This window comes from Rhinolophus hipposideros (genome assembly GCF_964194185.1).
Source record: "Rhinolophus hipposideros genome assembly, chromosome: 9".
NCBI lineage: Eukaryota > Metazoa > Chordata > Mammalia > Chiroptera > Rhinolophidae > Rhinolophus > Rhinolophus hipposideros.
Window position 1 is genome coordinate 86,844,980 of NC_138055.1, and position 18,129 is coordinate 86,863,108.

General features: G+C 41.3%; 2 protein-coding genes across 2 annotated transcripts in view; one reads left to right on the forward strand and one right to left on the reverse strand.

Moving 5' to 3' along the window:
- The window catches only part of GALNT8 (polypeptide N-acetylgalactosaminyltransferase 8), a gene marked incomplete at both ends in the record, with an annotated part of 57,475 nt that extends 41,305 nt beyond the window's left edge, over positions 1-16,170 (reverse strand). The window contains 5 exon segments of the mRNA XM_081058994.1: positions 10,705-10,898; positions 10,902-10,913; positions 10,917-10,969; positions 15,964-16,002; positions 16,005-16,170. Coding sequence (XP_080915120.1) covers positions 10,705-10,898; positions 10,902-10,913; positions 10,917-10,969; positions 15,964-16,002; positions 16,005-16,170 — 464 coding nt within the window.
- LOC308502569 (hsc70-interacting protein-like) lies at positions 7,103-8,363 on the forward strand (the record flags this gene model as incomplete). Its single annotated transcript, XM_081060495.1, has 1 exon — positions 7,103-8,363. Exon 1 carries the CDS (start codon positions 7,236-7,238, stop codon positions 8,361-8,363), a length of 1,128 nt encoding a protein of 375 aa, XP_080916621.1. The 5' UTR covers positions 7,103-7,235.
- Positions 16,171-18,129: the final 1,959 nt, after the last annotated feature.

Sequence of the window (18,129 nt, forward strand, 5' to 3'; positions counted from 1 at the left end):
ACATTACCATCACACCAGTAATGAATGAGAATTTATTCTCTAGATCCTGAACAACGCTTGTCGTTTTCTGTCATTTTAATGTTAGCCATCCCAGTGGTTGTGAAGTATTCTCACTGTGGTTTTGATTTCCATTTCCCTAATAACTAATGATGTTAAACATCTTTTAATTGCTTGTTGGCCATTTGTGTATGTTTTTTTAAAGCAATGTCAAAGCCCTTTGTTCATTTTAATTTAATTATTTGTATATTCATTATTAAGTTGTAAGAGTTACTTATGTATTTAGATTCAAGTACCTTATTAGATACATGATTTGCAAATATTTCTCCCACCCTGTGAGTCGTTTTTTTACTTTCTTGATGATATTATTTGTAGCAAAAGATTTTTCAGTTTTGATGAAGTTCAACTTTTCAATATTCTCTTTTACCACTTACGCTTTTGGTGTCATATCTAAAAACCACCAGCCTAACCCATGATCTCCAAGATTTACTCCTATGTTTCCTCCCAAGAGTTTTATAGTTTTATCTCTTACATGTACATGAATTAATAATTATGTATGGTAGGATATAGGGATCCAACTTCATCTTTTTTGCATTAAATCCCCAGTTATCCCAACGCATTTGTTGAAGAGCCTATTCTTTCCTCCATTGAATTATCATGGCACCTGTAAAGAAGAAAAACTCTTTTTGTCTTTCTCTCTACTCACAGCACTACTCACAAAAAAAACTTCAGTGACGAAATGTGTATGGGTTTTTTCCTTATAAAAGAGTTCTGTGACACTAGTGGGGTGTCCCATAATTGAACTCAGTTCTGATGCTGTCTGTGTGAAGTTAACATGAGATCCACAGGTGAAGGGGTCAGGCCCACAAGGCTGCTCCCCCACCCACTACAGAGGCCAATGCCACGTCCAGGCTGTTACCTGTGCTTCTGACCCACTGGCTATAAAACAGGTTCCCACAATCCCCTGCTTGGGTCAGATTAATTTGCTAAAGTTGCTCACGGAACTCAGGAAACCAATTTACTTATCCAATTACCAGTTTATTACAAAGGATATTAAAAGCTACGAATGACCAGCAAGGTCCTGAAGGGTCTCGAGCACAGGAGCGTCTGTCCCAGTGGAGATTGGGGTGCAGCACACAGCTGGCATGTGGCTCACAGCTGGCTCTTGTTCACCAACCCCAAAGCTCCCCAAATGCCATAGTTCAGGGATTTTTTTCTGGAGGCTTCATGACATAGGCATAATTGATTAAATCATCGGCCATCTGTGATCACATCTTCCCCAGGCCCCTCTCCCCTCCCTGAAGGGTGGAAGAGCTGAATGTTCCACACCTCTAATCACAAGGTTACTTAGCCTGGCAACCAGCACACATCCTTAGCTTTTCAAAAGTCACCTCATTAACATAAACTCAGGTAGGGTTGAAAAGAGCTTGTTATGAATAACAGAAAAACACCTTTATCTCTCTTCTCACTTAAGAAATTCCAAGGATTTTAGGAGTTCTGTGCCAGGAACATGGGCAAAGTCCAAACATATATTTCTTATTATAAAAGTTTATTTCTGGATATCAAGTCTATTCCACTGATCTATGTCTATCCTGAACCTTGTCTTATGTACTGTAGCTTGGTAGTAAGTTTTGAAATTAGGAAAATATGAGTCCTGTAACTTTTTTCTTCTTTTTCAAAATGTTTTGGCTATTTGGGATTGCTCGCATTTTCATCTGAATTTTTGGATCAGCTTGTCAATTTTTACCCAAACTCAGCTGGTATTTTGAAAGGGATTGTAGATTAACTTGGAGACAACAGTGGTCCCCACTTACTCACAAGAGATACTTTCCAAGACCCCCATCAATACCTGAAATCACGGATAGCATATATCCTGAAACTACAGTTGGATCAGGTATTAAATTTAGGATTGATATCATGGGCTTTTAGCACCAGTGACATCATTTTGGGCCTGTGTTTTTTTTCTTTTAACACATTCGTACCTATAATAAAGTTTAATTTGTAAATTAGGCACAGAAAGATTAACAATGATTAATAATAAAGCTGAACAATTATAGCAATACATTGTAATAAAAGTTATGTGAATGTGGTCTCTCTCAAAATATCATATTGTACTGTATGTACAGTGTGGATATGCTAGACAAAGGGATGATTCACATCCTGGGTGGGACAGAGTGAGTTGGCACAAGACTTCATCGCACTAAGAATGGCATGCAATTTAAAACTTATGAATTATTTCTGAAATTTTTTGTTTAATATTTTTAGACTGTGGTTGACTATGGTTGACTGTGCGTAACTGGAAGTGCAGAAAGCAAAACCAGGAATGGGGGGGGGATGGGATCTCCTAGACAATGAATAAGAGCAAGTAAGCAGTTTCTATAGTCACGTCACAGCTCTGTCGCTTTCTATTTGTGTGATCTTGGGAAAGTTACCTTCCCCTTTTTGTGCCTCCTTTCTGTTATCTGTAAAATGGTAGTAGCAGTGATAATAATACTTACATCATAGTTGTATAAATCTTACCAGTTTTCCACCTATGTAGGGTGTAGGTACATAGATACCTACTATGTGTCTCCTTTATTACTCATATTATTATCACACAGAACACTTCACTCTTGACACTTCTGGTAACAAATATCCGAAGCAGTATCTCTGTGACACTAGCTGGGTGTCCAACCATTCTGACAGTATCTACCTAGAGATACATCAGAGCCCACAGGTGAAAGGGTCAGTCCCATAAGACTGTCCCCATCCCACTTCAGATGCCAATTACAAGTGGGAGGTCTCCAGGTTACCCACAACTTCTGTCAGACTCAACCACAAATCAGAGGTTCTCAGGACCCCCTCTTCAGGTTCGATTAATTTGCTAGAGCAGCTCATAGAACTCCAGGAAACACTTACATTGGTAAATTTATTAAATAATATAATAAAGGTTATAAATGAACAGCCAGACAAAAAGATACATCGGGCAAGGTCTGGGAGCATCCCAAGCACAGAAGGTTCTCTTCCCGTGAAGGTGGGATGTGTCACCCACCTGGGTGGATGTCTTTGCCAATATGGAAGCTCTCCAAATCCTGTACTATTGGGATTTTATGGAATTATCCTCATACAGGCATGATCAATTAACTCCATATGCAGCCCTTCTCTCCTCTCTGGAGGATGGGAGAATAAAACTAAAAATTCCAAGCTTCTGGTAATGCTTTGGTCTTTCTGGTGACCAGCCCTCATCCAGGAGCCCACCCAGAGTAGCCTCAGTAGAACAAATAATGCTCAGAATCTTATTCCTTGGGTATTTACAAGGGTTTCAGCATCTTTCTATCAAGAACCCAGGCAGAGACCAATATATATTTTCTATTCTCTCTCAGTAGTATTATTATGAAAGTCAAATGTAATAATGTGCTTAACATGCTCAGAATAAATGTTCTAAAAATGTTAGCTGCTCTTATAACTAATGTGATAGTTCTTGTCGTTGTTATAATTATTACTTGTACAATAACACCATTCACTGAGGTAGGAACAACCAGAGGAGAAAAAGAAATGGGTACTTTCAGGTTTGGCCATGTTGAGTCTGAAGTGCCTCTGAGACACACCATAAAATTCACTAGTAGGTTACTGAATAGATGATCCCAGAGATGCAGATGAACAATGTGGATTAGCGACATATGAACTTGAGTGTCTTCAGCATGTAAGTGGATCATTCCTAAGACTTGGGTAAAATCATTCAAGTTACATGCAGATAAGAGCCTTGAGCTAAAGCCTGATGATCACCAATAATTTTAAGCTGAGACAGAGGAGCCTGAGAGGAGAACTTAAAATTCTTTCAAGCTCAGTGGCAGTTCTTAATGTCTAGTATGGAGTGGCTATATAATAAATATGCATTTAATTGAGAGTGGAACTGATAATTATGTTAAATTGAAAACTGATTAAAACTCTGCTCAGCTTCTCTTCCTTCTAATCCACATAATTCAATCAGATTTTGTGTCTTCCTCTCAGCATCTGTTTGAATATTTTCTTCACTATATTCTAAATGCTTTCACAACACTTCTCTTATGCACACCCCACATTTTTTCCCCACCTTCTGTCAAGAAAGGTAGGAAACGTGGCTCCTGCAGTTCCAAAAAGAATCTCTCCTTCCTCCTTGCTTCCTAGCACTGTCCTATAAAATTTTCTGCCGTGATGGAAATGTTTTGTATCTATATTGTCTATGATGCAGCCACTAGGCACATGTGATTATACAGCACTTATCATGTGGCTACGTAACCAAAAAACTTTTAATTTAATTCAATATTACTTCAATGTTACTTTAATTCAATTTTAATTAATTAAAAATTAATTAGCCATGTGTGACTAGTGGCTACCATATTGGGCGTGCAGGAAACTACTGAAAAATATGTATTGCTTGGATGACAGCCAGAGTAACTGATCTTTAGCAATTCCTCCCAATATAGAACCACAGTTGCCCCCTCCACCACTTCTAGCAACAAGAGGGCACAATGGGAGAAATAGATACAGTGAGTAAATTCTAGGTGTTATAGTTAGAGAGGTAAATTTTACGCATATCACAACTTTGCCTAAAACAGAGAGAATAAACTAATAGGTACACATGCAAACAGGCTATAAGCAATTGTGAAATATATTCTTACACTGGGATTTCCTAAGGCGAGTTATGCCAGCAGCAAAGCTGGCTTCCTGAGTATGCAGCCTGTGCAGTTAGTGAATTAACTTGGCTTCATACTTTGCTATCAACATCTTGAAATTCTTAATAATGTTCTGAACAAAAGGCCCCACATTTTCATCTTGCACTGGGCCCTGCAAATTTTGTCGCTGGGCCTGGCCACAGCATTTTGGTGGACTACTTAATAGAGATTAACTATCAAACTTATGTCTTTTCATGTGTTTGTTTTTTGGTATGCAATATCTACCTAAACTCAATAAAGTGACTGGCTGATTCTCTGATTCCATACCATACTCTTCTGCGTAGCCTTTCTCTGGTCTCTGAAAGGTAAAGAGAGGGCGTAACAATAATATGAGAACTGCCAGGACCAGCGTCTTTCTGGTACCAGACAGCTACTCAGAAAGCTGGGGAAACTTAATGACTATAATCGCTTTGACCTCTGGCTTAGCAGGAAGCTGGATTAAATGGCATAGAAAGTTTATTCTTTTATAATCTCTTAATTCAAGATTCTAAGTGATAGCTCTGATTCACTAAATTATTTCTCTCTCAGAGAAAGTCAGTGGAGTGTTCTTCCTATACTTCTCTAAACATGGTGGTTTCCAGAATGTTTTAGCTCTGAAATCCATATATGTCTGAACCACATGGATTTTTTAATGGCCAGCAGGGAGAAAGAGTCCTCATTTGGTTTATAAATATCAGATGTGACTCAGATGTTATGCAAGTACATATGGATAACTGATACATACATATTTTTTTATCCACAGTAATGCTTTCTAACAAGCACTTTCATGAGCTAATCCCTAAATTACCAGCTGACGCCACCATATTCTCTTCATCCCTAAAGATCTAAATTATGCAACCAATGCAGGAGAAAATGTATTATGTTCCACTTCCTCCTGGTATTCAAGTGGCAAATACTGACACACATGCCACCATGTTCCCCTGGCATGACGGCAGGCATCTCCGATAGGTTATGGCACTCATGCCTTGGACCACATAGACTCAAAATTTCCCCACCACAACACTCCAGGTAGTCACTACCAGTCAACTGGACTTGACATGGAAGACGAAATTGCAGAATATGTGTTTCATAACCCCCAAAGGAAATATTCTTACTCAAAAATATCGAGGCCCATCCAAGAAGCTCAGTGAACCCCAGGTAGAGCTACATACACAGACATACCATAGCCCAAATGCTGAAAGCCAAAGATTGAAAAAAAAAGTATTGAAAGAAGCAAGAAAATAACACCATTTACAAGGAAACCCCAATAATATTAATAGTTGACCTCTCATCAGAAACAATAGAGCCGGAAGGCAAGGGGATAACATATTGAAAGTGTTGAAAGAAAAAAAGGAAAAAAAAGATGTCAACCAACCATCTTTTATCTTATATTTTTCAAATATGAAGGTGAAATAAAGACACTGGCAAACAAACAAACAAACACTGAGAAAATTTGTTGGTAGCACTTTACAAGAAATACTAAGTTCTTTAGGCTGAAAGCAAGTAATCTCTGACAGTAATCCACACACAAAACAAAGAGCATCAGTAAAGGTCATTGTGCAATTATAAAAGACATTATAAATGCTTATTCACCTTTGTTCTCTTAACTGAGTTTGAAAGCAATCATATTTTTTAAAAGTGTATACAACTGTATTGTTGGGCCTACAACGTATACTAATTTAATGTACTTGACGATCATAGCACAAAAGAGGTGGATGAGAGCAACGCTGTATTGATGTAAGGAAACGGCACCAGATGGTAAGTTGAATCACAGGAGCAAGTGTAGAGACTCTGACATGGTAAAGAAAAAGATAAATATAAAAACTCCATAAATTTATACTTTCCTATTTCCTGACATTTAGTAGGCATATAATGATATAATTATAACAGTATATTTTTAGGCTGGTATCATACATATATGTAATATATGTGACTATAATAGCAAAAAAGAGGAAGAAGAAATAGAGTTGTATATGTGCAACCTTCCTATACCTCATTGGGATAAGTCTAAGTAGACAGGTAAATTAAGATGTACGTGATAAGCCCTAGAGGAACCATTATAAAAATATACTAAAAAATCATTTAAAAATTATTCTGTTGCATTAGAAAGTATTCACTTGATATAAAAAAAAAAACAAGTACTAAAGGAGGACTAAAGGAAAAAAATGAGACATTAAAAAACAAAAATAGAATGGTAGAAATAAATCCAACCATATCAATAAATATTAAATATCAATGAATTAAACTACTCAATCAAAAGGTAGAGGTTGTCACATTGTGGTTGTTTTGTTTTGTTTTTTTAAAGCACCAACTATGTTTTGTCTTCAGAAAATACACTTTGGATCAAAACAGACAAATAGGTTGAAAGTAAAGAATATATCATGCAAACAGCAAAAATAAAGCTAGAGAGACCGTTGGTGGGCGGAGCCAGCGACTAGGGAGGTTCTAGTTTGTTCTGCCTCGCGGCAGCTGTCCCCTTCCACACGGTCACGCTGAGCTAGTACCCAGGCCTGGAACCGGGCTGCAGCCTCCACCGCGCCCGCCGCCTCCCGCTGCCTCCCGACCATGGACCCCCGCAAAGTGAGCGAACTTCGGGCCTTCGTGAAAATGTGTAAGCAGGACCCGAGTGTTCTGCACACTGAAGAAATGCGCTTCCTGAGGGAGTGGGTGGAGAGCATGGGCGGTAAAATACCACCTGCTATTCATAAAACTAGATCAGAAGAAAATATCAAGGAAGAAAAAGCAGATAGTAAGAAGGCGGAGGAAAACATAAAGACAGATGAACCATCAAGTGAGGAAAGTGATCTAGAAATTGACAATGAAGGTGTGATTGAACCAGACACTGATGCACCTCAAGAAATGGGAAATGAAAATGTAGAGATAACGGAGGAGATGATGGATCAGGCAAATGATAAAAAAGGGGCTGCCATTGATGCCCTAAATGATGGTGACCTACGGAGAGCCATTGACTTGTTCACAGATGCCATCGAGCTGAATCCTCGCTTGGCCATTCTGTATGCTAAGAGAGCCAGTGTCTTCATCAAATTACAGAAGCCAAATGCTGCCATCCGGGACTGTGACAGAGCTATTGAAATAAACCCTGATTCAGCTCAGCCATACAAGTGGCGAGGGAAAGCACACAGACTTCTGGGCCATTGGGAAGAAGCAGCCCACGATCTTGCCCTTGCATGTCAATTGGATTATGACAACGATGCTAGTGCAATGCTGAAAGAAGTTCAACCAACGGCTCAAAAAATTGCAGAACATCGGAGAAAGTATGAGCGGAAATGTGAAGAGAGAGACATCAAAGAAAGAATGGAAAGGGTTAAGAAGGCCCGGGAAGAACATGAGAGAGCCCAGAGGGAGGAAGAAGCCAGACAACAATCAGGAGCTCAGTATGGCTCTTTTCCAGGTGGCTTCCCTGGGGGAATGCCTGGTAGTTTTCCTGGAGGAATGCCTGGAATGGGAGGGGGCATGCCTGGAATGGCAGGAATGCCTGGGCTCAGTGAAATTCTTAGTGATCCAGAGGTTCTTGCAGCCATGCAGGACCCAGAAGTTATGGTGGCCTTCCAGGATGTGGCCCAGAACCCGGCAAATATGTCAAAATATCAGAGCAACCCAAAGGTGATGAATCTCATCAGTAAATTGTCGGCCAAATTTGGAGGTCAAGCTCAATGCCCTTCTGACAAATAAAGCCCTTGCTGAAGGAAAAGCAAGGTAAATCACCCAGCAATAATACAAACCAGTGTACCTCTGACCTTCTCGTGAAGAAAGCTGGGGTGCTTTGAAGAGAATCCCTACCCCTCTGCCCCAAATGCAGCTGTAACATGTTGCAGTGCTTTGCCATAGGGTATTTGTTCAGATAATGTTTTCCTACTAGAAATTACAAACTTTAAACACTTTTAAACCTTAAAAATATTTAAAAACAAATTAAAAGGGTATGTAAACCCTAAAAAAAAAATAAAAAAAATAAACCTAGAGTAGTTATACCAGCATGATAAAAAAAATTTTTTTTATAATGAATAAAGCATCAATCCATCAGGAAGATATAACAATTAGAAACATAGTATGCCCCTAGCCACAGAATCTCAAAATACCTGAAACAAAAACTGACAGAATTGAAGGGAGTAATAGACAATTCAGCAATAATCTTTGGAGACTGCAATACCCCCCCCTTTCAATTATAGATACAACAAGGCAGAAGATAAACACGGAAATGAAAGACTTGTAGAATGCTGCAACCCAACTCACAGACATCTATACAACACTTTACCCAACAACATCAGAATACTTTAACATTATCCAGAAGAGACAATATGCTAGGGTACAAAATAAGTCTCAGCAAATTTAAAAAGATTAAATTCATACAAAATGTGATTCTCTGATCACAATAGAGTGACATTAAAGATAAAAAGAGGAAAAGCTTAGAAAATTTACAAATATGTGTAAATCAAACAATACATCCCTAAATAACTAGTTAGTCAAAGAAAAGCATCACAACGGAAATTAGAAAATACCATAAGATGACTGAAAAACAAAACACAACATACCAAAACTTATGTGGTACAGATAAAGAAGAGCTTCGAAGGAAATCTATGGCTGTAAACACCTACATTAAAAAGAAGAAAGATCTCAAATCAAAAATCTAGCTTTCTATCTTTAGAAAATAGAAAAGAAAGAGCAATCTAACTCCAAAGCAAGCAAAAGGAAGGATATAGTAAAAATGAAAGTAGAAATACATAAAACAGAGAATAGGTATAACAATAAAGTCAGTAAAAAGTTGGTTCTTTGAAAACATCAACAAAATTTAAAAATGACCAATAAAATAATAAAGAATACTCAAATTACTAAATTCAGGAATAAAAGTCAGACTTTACAGAAATAAAACAGATTATAAGGCAATACTATAAACAACTGTCTGCCAACAAATTAGAAAACTTGGATGAAACGAACAAATTCCTAGAAAGACACAAATTACAAAACTGACTCAAGAATGAATAGAAATCTGTACAGATTATATCAAACAAAGAGATTGAATTACTAATCAAAAAATACCCACACAAAAAAGGCCCAGGTCCAGATGGCTCCACTGGTAAATTCTACCAAGTATTTAGAGAAGAACTAATACCAAACCTTTACAAACTTTACCGAAATATAGAAAAGGAAGAAACACTTCCCAACTCATTCTACGAAGCCAGTATTACCCAGCCACAAAATCAAACCAGAACATCCCAAGGAAAGAAAACTACAAATCAGTATCTCTTATGAATTGAGACACAAAACTCCTCAACAAATACTAGCAAACTAAATCCAGCAACATAAAGAAACAATTACGCACCATGATCAAATGGAATTTATGCAAAGAATTTGAGGTTTGTTTGACATCCTAATATTAATTCATATTTTAAAATGGATTATGGTTATGATGCTCAACTCTGTAAATATATTAAAACCATAAAAATGTACACTTTAAATGGATGGATTATATGGCGTGTGAATTATATCTACACACAGGTGTTATTTTAAAACTTACGAAGGAGGACAGGAGAGGCAGAAAGAGAAAAAACAATGGGAATGGGAAACAAAAGGAAAGAGAGAGGGGATACTCTGTAAGTCAGAATTGATAACAAAGAGGAATCCAAATGGAGAGCTTGAGGAAAACACCAGGGAAGGAAGGAGACCTGTTCGTGTACCTTGCACAAGTCCTTTCTCTTTCTCGGCCTCAGTTTCTCTGTCTGTAACATTATGAGTTAGACCCATCATACCAGAATTCTCAAGAATCTCTGACATTTGTGCATCTCTAAGAGGCTACAAATATTTGGACCAGTTATCTTCTCTGAGCTGTCGTTATAAAATGGATTAAAAACAAGAACTCTGCTCAGTCACCTGGCCAGAACTTTCTACGCCCAGATCCCTTCCCTACCAATTTCCCATTCCCTCAACCCTCTTTCCATCTCTTGATTTTTACTGTTCCCAAAGCTCATCCCCAAATTAAACTGAGGTCCTTAGGGAGCCCAATGTCAGTCCATCCTACCTGGAATCTCGTGTGTCTGGGATGGGATGATTGAGGGGCAACTGGTTACTGAGGTAAACATTGTAACCAAACTTCTGGAAGAGATCCTGGGCCTTTTTCGGCTCGGCCTCAGGAAGATCCTCCCTCCACTGCTTGAAAAGCAGTGAGTCTGGGAAGAGTTTCTCTCTCGGTTTCTGCTTGTTCATCTCACTCGCCTAGGCTTCCACCTTCTACAGTATGTTGTCCACACGTTCTTGTTGCTTCATAGCCAATTTCATACTTTTTTCTGCAAATGAAGGGCAAGAGAAAAGACACTTCAGCCAGTCATTAGCTAGCTGGGCGTTGCTTTGTATTCAAATTTTCTTAAAATGTTTTCCTCCCCAATCTCTAAAATTTACAGAGGATGCGATATGTCAGGAGAAGTTGTCAGAGTCATGCCCGGCTGTCCTGGCATGGCGTGCTCTAAAACACACCGCTTTCTACATCTATCAGGACTTATCTATCCAAGTCCCCCACCTTCAGAGTTCCTCCCAAAACTGTAATCTAAGAAACACGTACATTGATAATAAGGCCCAAGAAACACATCAGAATCATCTGTTGTGATTATGTAAAAATGTACATATCCAGGCTTATCCCCAAACCAAGGAAATCAGAATCTCAGGGTCAGACAGGGGTAGGAGAAGAGGCCTGAACCTGCACTTTTAACAAAATCAATGAGTCATTCTTTTGTACTACAAAATTTGAGAAACACTGTACTCTCAGTGGCTGCCTCTTTCTAATGATGTGACCTTGGCCAGGAGATTTGTCTGCTTGGTGCCTTAGGTTTGCCAAGTACCTCAGAGAGTTGCTGTGATAACCTGTAAAGTGTGTAGGGCCTCGCACACAGTAAAGTTTGGCTGTGATTCTATTTTCTATGGCTTCTCTGTTTCCTCTGCTCTGGATGTGGGGGAGGTGAGGAACAGTCTTGAGAAGAGTGGAAAACTCTAAACATTTGTATGATGAGAAAAGGAAGTGAGAACAGATTTGTGGGACACGGTAGCACTGAGGGTTGGGGAGAATGCTGGCTGAGGCATGGCTCAGTGATGGGAATTTTCCAGGCATGCTCCACACTTGGGTGAACGTGCACAGAAGATGGGCAGCTGATTTCCCACAATGTTGGGGGGTTCCTAGGCGGGTACAACAGAACAAGTGTGCAATGGAGCTGTGGATATTGGCAAGAGAAGAGTTGGAGAAATGGCCCTGTCACGGAGAAAGCCTGAATAAGTAAGTATGCTGCAGTAGCGAGGTTGTGATCAGCAAAGGACAGCATAAATCTGTCATTTCAGGGGTGAGCACTTCGGAGTGATGGCCCAGTTTAGGACGCACCTTAGAAGGGTTAAGTGGGATAGAGGCACTGGGCTTTATACATGGGAAGGCCAAGGTGTTGAATGGGTCACCCACAGGACACTGCAGTGGCCCAGGTTGAAAGCAGCACTTGTGGCACGGACGAAGCCTGAACCAGGAGCCATTGCAAAGTCTGTAATGAGTGAGAAAACTTGACAAGGAGAAACGTTAGCAAAGAGAGGGCAGCCAGGTTTCCACAGTAAGATACAGGGCTATTACCACAGCCGTCCAACTCTCTCCTTTCTGCAATCAGACCAAACCTAGAATCGATTAGTAGTATTTCCCAAGCCAACATTGATCATGGAACTCCCAAATGGTAACCGAGGCACTGCACCAGAGATCCACTTAGCCCCCACTAATCCTTCCCTAAACCCACACTAAATTCCAACCAGACTGATAAGATCACCTTTAGTCCACATGTACCTTCCTGCAAAGTCAAAAGAAAGCGCACCTTTTTCTGAGAATTGTAGCCCAGGGCCACGAGCTTGGAGAGGGGACAGTCCCCTTGAGTGAATTTCCTCGGGGGCAGATGCAGCCCTGGGCCCCAGCACCGGGCTTGGTGAGCAGAACACGGCTGAATTTCTGCTACATATACAACCCTTAAAGGGAAGCAGGAAAGCCCTGCAACTGGGAGGAGGACATTTTTAGAAGGTGGTATAAAACTGGTCCAAGGAGGAAAATCAACGATGAAAGTGCTTAAGGCAAAAAGAAGAGGGTCTAAACAAACTCAGAAAGGAAAATAAATGGTGTACCTTTCCAGGATGGTTCATGTGAATACCATGTATATTTGCTCAGGTAGAAAATAAAAGTGAGAGCAGAATTTTTATAGTATTCCAAATTGAGTAGTATTTTTATTCAAACTCTTTTGTATTACGCATATGGGAGTCATAGGGTACACCACCTTGGGTTCTCCATTCCTTTAAATTCCCCTATGTTCTTCTTTGGGGGATATCTAGTTTTTCTCTTTCATTCATTGCTGTCAGTGGGAAATTGTTTGGATCTGGACACCCTGGAATCAATTTGAGGATGTAAGTGCAGAGTCCAGCAGGATGGGCTCGTAGGGCCACTAGACCATCCCTACGCTTTATCATGAAACTTACCAAGGCCCAATGGCATCATGTGGTGGGACCTTAAGAACCTCTGGAGAAATTCCAGAAAACTGGTTTAGCGTCATTACCGTCCCACAGCAGTGACATCATTATCACTGTGTGCTTGCTTTTGCTCTGTGGTAGTTTACGTAATATGCCTAGGTACCCTTGTTGGCTTGTGATTTCCTTCAATCTTCTTGGTGGCAATGAGCAAGCAGGATGATTTGTAACTGAAAAGGCTTTCAAGTTCAGGAAGCCCTTCGGGAAAAAAGAGCTTTTATGATCTGGAAACAGGGTCCAGAAGACACTTTGAAATTCATCTCAGGTGGTCAGGAGTCCCTGACACCATGTCATTCTAAAGTGAATAAAAGGTGGGGAGCATCAAGAATAAGAAAAGAAGGAACTGGTCATTGCAAAGAGGAAAGGGAAGTAAACCTGATGGCTCCAGAGGACTTCTTGAGGTGTTACTGTGTTCCAGCTCAAGGAAAGAATAGCCAGGCTACCGCTGTTTAAGGCCCAAGGAGGCTGAGCCAGTCCGATGTGCCCTGGGGTTGGGTGAGAGTCCTGGTGTGGTCTGGGAGCTCTGTCAAGGGGTGACAGTGGCTGCCCAGTTTTGCAGGTGTCCTCTCAGTGAAGGTGCACTGAGCACATTTGCAAGTCAGTGTCAACTTGGTCAGATGGGCTCAAAGCCAGGGCTTCTGGAGCTGTCAATCTTCCCTTTGTTTGATCTATTTTCTTGTCCTGTATCACTTTTCCCTTCACCCTGACTGCCTGTCCTCTGTCCTCTCCTTCCCAAACTCATTCATTCATTTACTCATCCATGTAATTTCTCTGTGCCAGGCACAGGGAATAAAGTAAGCCTATAAACTGTCTCTGTAGGAGACAGTTATTGAACCAGCCTTTATGAAGCTTGCCTTTCAGAAAATTGTACCATAGCAAAATACGACGAGCCTCCTGAGGCGGGATATAGATGGTGCTAAGGAGCTTTGTGCCTCCTTCTTTCTCACCCGCTCTCCTTTTCCCTTTTCCTCTTATCCTCAAATAAATGCTTTCATTCTCTTGCCTAGACTCTCCTTTCTTTGCTCCTTTTCTGTCCTCATCTCTTTGGTCCTCTCTCATCCCCTTTCTCCCTCTCCCTTTCCCTAATTTCTTCTTCCTTTTTTTCCTCCTGTCTGTCCTTCCATCTGTCCCTCTGCCTCACCCTGAACCAGGACAATACTCTGTTCTCATTTTAAAAGACACTTTCCCCAACTCCCACACCCTCATGCACACACCCACACACCTGTGTAGTCACTTCCTGCTCACACATACAACCTCTCTTCGGGGCACTGGCATTTGGCCCTGTCACTTGGGAGCAGGGGATACATGGCTATTTTCCCTGACTGGAGTCAGAGGCTGAGACACACACAAATCATAGGGCTTAGAGTTTCATAGTGAGCCAGAATCATAAATAAAGCCCAGAGTTCATGTGAAGAGGTTGAAACTGGGTGCGCCTTGCAAGGCATGAAGCTAAGTGAAACAAGTCAGACAGAGAAAGACAAATATCATTTGGTGTCACTTACATGTGGAACCTTAAGAGAGAGAGAGAGAGAGAGAGAGAGAGAGAGAGAGAGAGAGAGAGAGAGAGACTCAGATACAGAGAGAACATTGGTGGTTGCCGGAGGTGGGAGTGAGGGATAGTCAAAATGAGTGAAGGGTGTCAAAAGGTACAAACTTCCAGTTATAAAATAAATAGGTCCTGGGGATACCATGTACATACAACATGGTGATCATAGTTACTAATACCATATATTTGAAAGTTGATAAGAGAGTAGATCTTAAAGGTTCTTATCACAAGGAAAATAATATTTATAATTGTGTGGTGATGGATGTTAACTAGACTTATCATGGTGATCGTTTCACATTATCATATAACTTTGGGGCAGCTGGTTGTCTCAGTGGTTGAAGCGTGGTGCTCATAACACCAAGGTCGCCGATTCGATTCCCACATGGGCCAGTGAGCTGTGTCGTCCACAACTAGATTGAAAACAATGACTTGACATGGAGCTGATGGGTCCTGGAAAAACATGCTGTTCCCTATATTCCCCAATTAGAAAGAAAGAAAAAAAAATACAATTTTATACGTCAATTATACCCCGATAAAAGAAGTTAAAATTTAATACACATTAGTTTATAGAGCACTTTCTGCACACGTTTTATAACCCTGTGGCCTCGAGATCGTCTCATCAGCTCCATTTACAGATCAGGAGCCTCAGACTGAGAGACATAAGCACTTGCTCCGGGTCACACAATTGTCATGGCTTCGTCAGGATTGGATCTTAGGTCCTCTAACAAGGCCCCATTAGTTCCTGATAGTAGCTCACAGCAAAGTGGAAGCGAGGTTTGCCCCAGAGATTGTCACTTCTGTGGAACAGCCCTGCCACACAAAGTACGAAGGACAGGGCTGTGCCTAGATGTCCCTGAACCTCTCAGGGATTTTTCATCTGAATCTTGGCCTACCTGCCGCATGTAGGTACTTGTGATCATGTGTGTGTGTGCAAGTGTATGCACACACACATACACACACACACCACTCACATAGACACACGTTGCTCCCCTCCCCTCAACTGCTTGCTCTGATCCCCATTCATTCTCAATACTTACCACCCATTTGGAGGCATAAAATTCAATGTCAGATGCTGGAACTGAGCAACTGAGAGATGAGAATGTGACCTCTTTCTCATTTTTGTCTCCACACCCTGTTTTTCTAAACACACACACACACACACACACACACACCATCCCCTTTAAGTTAGTGTTATGAACTTACTCAGATGCTGAAAATCCAACTCCAAGTGTGAGAGTCTATCACTGTCCGGTTCCATTCAGACAGTGGCAAATGGAGCTCCTTTTGGAGACTACTCAAAATGAACTTCTGTAAAATCGCCTTGGTATAAAACACCAGGAAGAGATTGTAGGCAATAACCAGAATCAGCCCAATGCACAAAGCTTTGTAGACATTTCTCCTGAGCATCATACTGTCTCGGCTGTGCCTCTCCCCACGGGACCGAGTGTGTCACTGCCCAGGCAGCCTGAGCCTGGTATGCGCCGGCTGCATAGATGACACCTTGCCTACTGAACCGGATGTTCTCCGACTGGGAAAGCTGGTACAAGCTTCCTGGCTTCTCCTGAGCGGCATCAGGTGTGTGGAGTGTGCCATGGCAGCTGCCCAATGACCAGCAGGTTCCCTGGGCACACCCTGCACTGTCTCAGAAGTCAGGTTAATGCTTGTTCCTGGAGCTGCTGGATAGGAGGCTTTTCTCTCTATATTCTGTTTCATTTGGTTTGGGTTTTTAATGTTCCTTCTCCCTGGTGAAAATCTCCTGGGAGACTCTCTGAAAGGGCATGTGAGGTCTGTTCTTCTGAGTATAGAAGAGGTAAATAGTACGAGAAAAGAATCCACAAAGTGAGAAGTTTCTGTACCGTATGCTCTTTGAGACCGAGGATCACATCTCAGGTGCCTTTTTATCTAACTCTACAAGTCTTGAACATGGTAGATGTGCAACGAATGTTGATTCAACAAACTTGGGGGGAGATTTTTCTGCCGGTTCTGTTAGAAGCAGGTGGATGAGCTGGAGGGAGCTCTGGGAGGAGAGCCCCAGGCGATGGCCCTGCCTCACCGATCCCTGTCCTCTCCCAGTCATCTGCACACAGAGGTTCTACCCTGCTCCAGCTTTCAGTAACCCTTCTGCGTCCACACCTCACATTCACTATATGTTTTGGACCAGTCATCTAATTATCACTATTGTAGATTAAACACTTAAAATTATTCTCCCCAAATTTAAAGTTCTCAGGCTAGTAGTGTTGGGTTCCTCCATGATCACATCTCCCATCCTGTTCCACACCCTTGGACTCCTTACTAGGTCCCCAAACACAACATATGCAGAAAAGAGCTTAGGCAGACATTTAGAATAAAGTAAAAAAATGTGGCCTTAGAAAAAACAGGTAGAATGAAACAAAACAAAAAGAAATGAACAAAATGAGTAGTATTTTGTTGGCTTGTTTTTCATTAGTCTTCCGCATGTTCTCGCCGACAAATGAGAGTCAAAATACATTAAAAATGCACAATCACTTCCATTTCTGACTCAAAATGGAGTAAACCACTTATCTCTATTCCTACCCACTAAGGGCAGCTAGAAATTCTGGACATTATATATAAAACACACATAAGAAGACTGAAAAGTGGAGAAAAGAGGGCAGACGGGCAAAAGATCTCAAGACCCAAGGAACAAGGCAGCCGTGAGTTCCCTGGGGCTTCTTTTTGCCTAATATATCCCAGATTGAAAAAGTTGCCAAACCGTAAATGCCCACAGGCAAAGGGTCTCTCTGCAGCCAAAGGAACAGGAAACGGCAGCCTAGCAAGCCTGAGAACATTTAGACAATAACTGCTCTACTCTATCCAGACAGCACTGAAAAACCTGTGCTCCATGCCAATCGGATTAACAAAGGCCACGTGAGAAGCCTTGACTTCCACCCTCACCCCAGCTGTGACAAGGTGCCCCGCCTTCATCCCCCTCTAGGATGGTGGCCTTGTGAGGAGCCATAAATGGTATGCCTGTCCCCGATGACGTCAGTAGAAGAACAGTAATGAAGTGGCCCTCCCTCTCGCCAGCTGGTGTCAGCAGAGGTCTAGCAGGAACCTGAATTTCCCTTCCCACCCAGCAGTAAAGGCACCCCCCCACACCATTGTCAAGGAGGCAAAGTGGAAAACCTGGACTTCCACTGCTACCTGGCAGTGACAAGGTGGCACCTCCCTTTCCCCACCGGAGCAGGGTCAGAAAGTCCTGCTACAACAGAAGATTTCATTGAGATCCAGAGTCTCATAATGTAATACTCAGAATGTCCAGGATGCCACGAACACATCCTTGATAAGCCTAGAACCAGGAAAATCTCAACTTGAGTGAGAAAAGCAGCAGACACAAACACCAATATCACA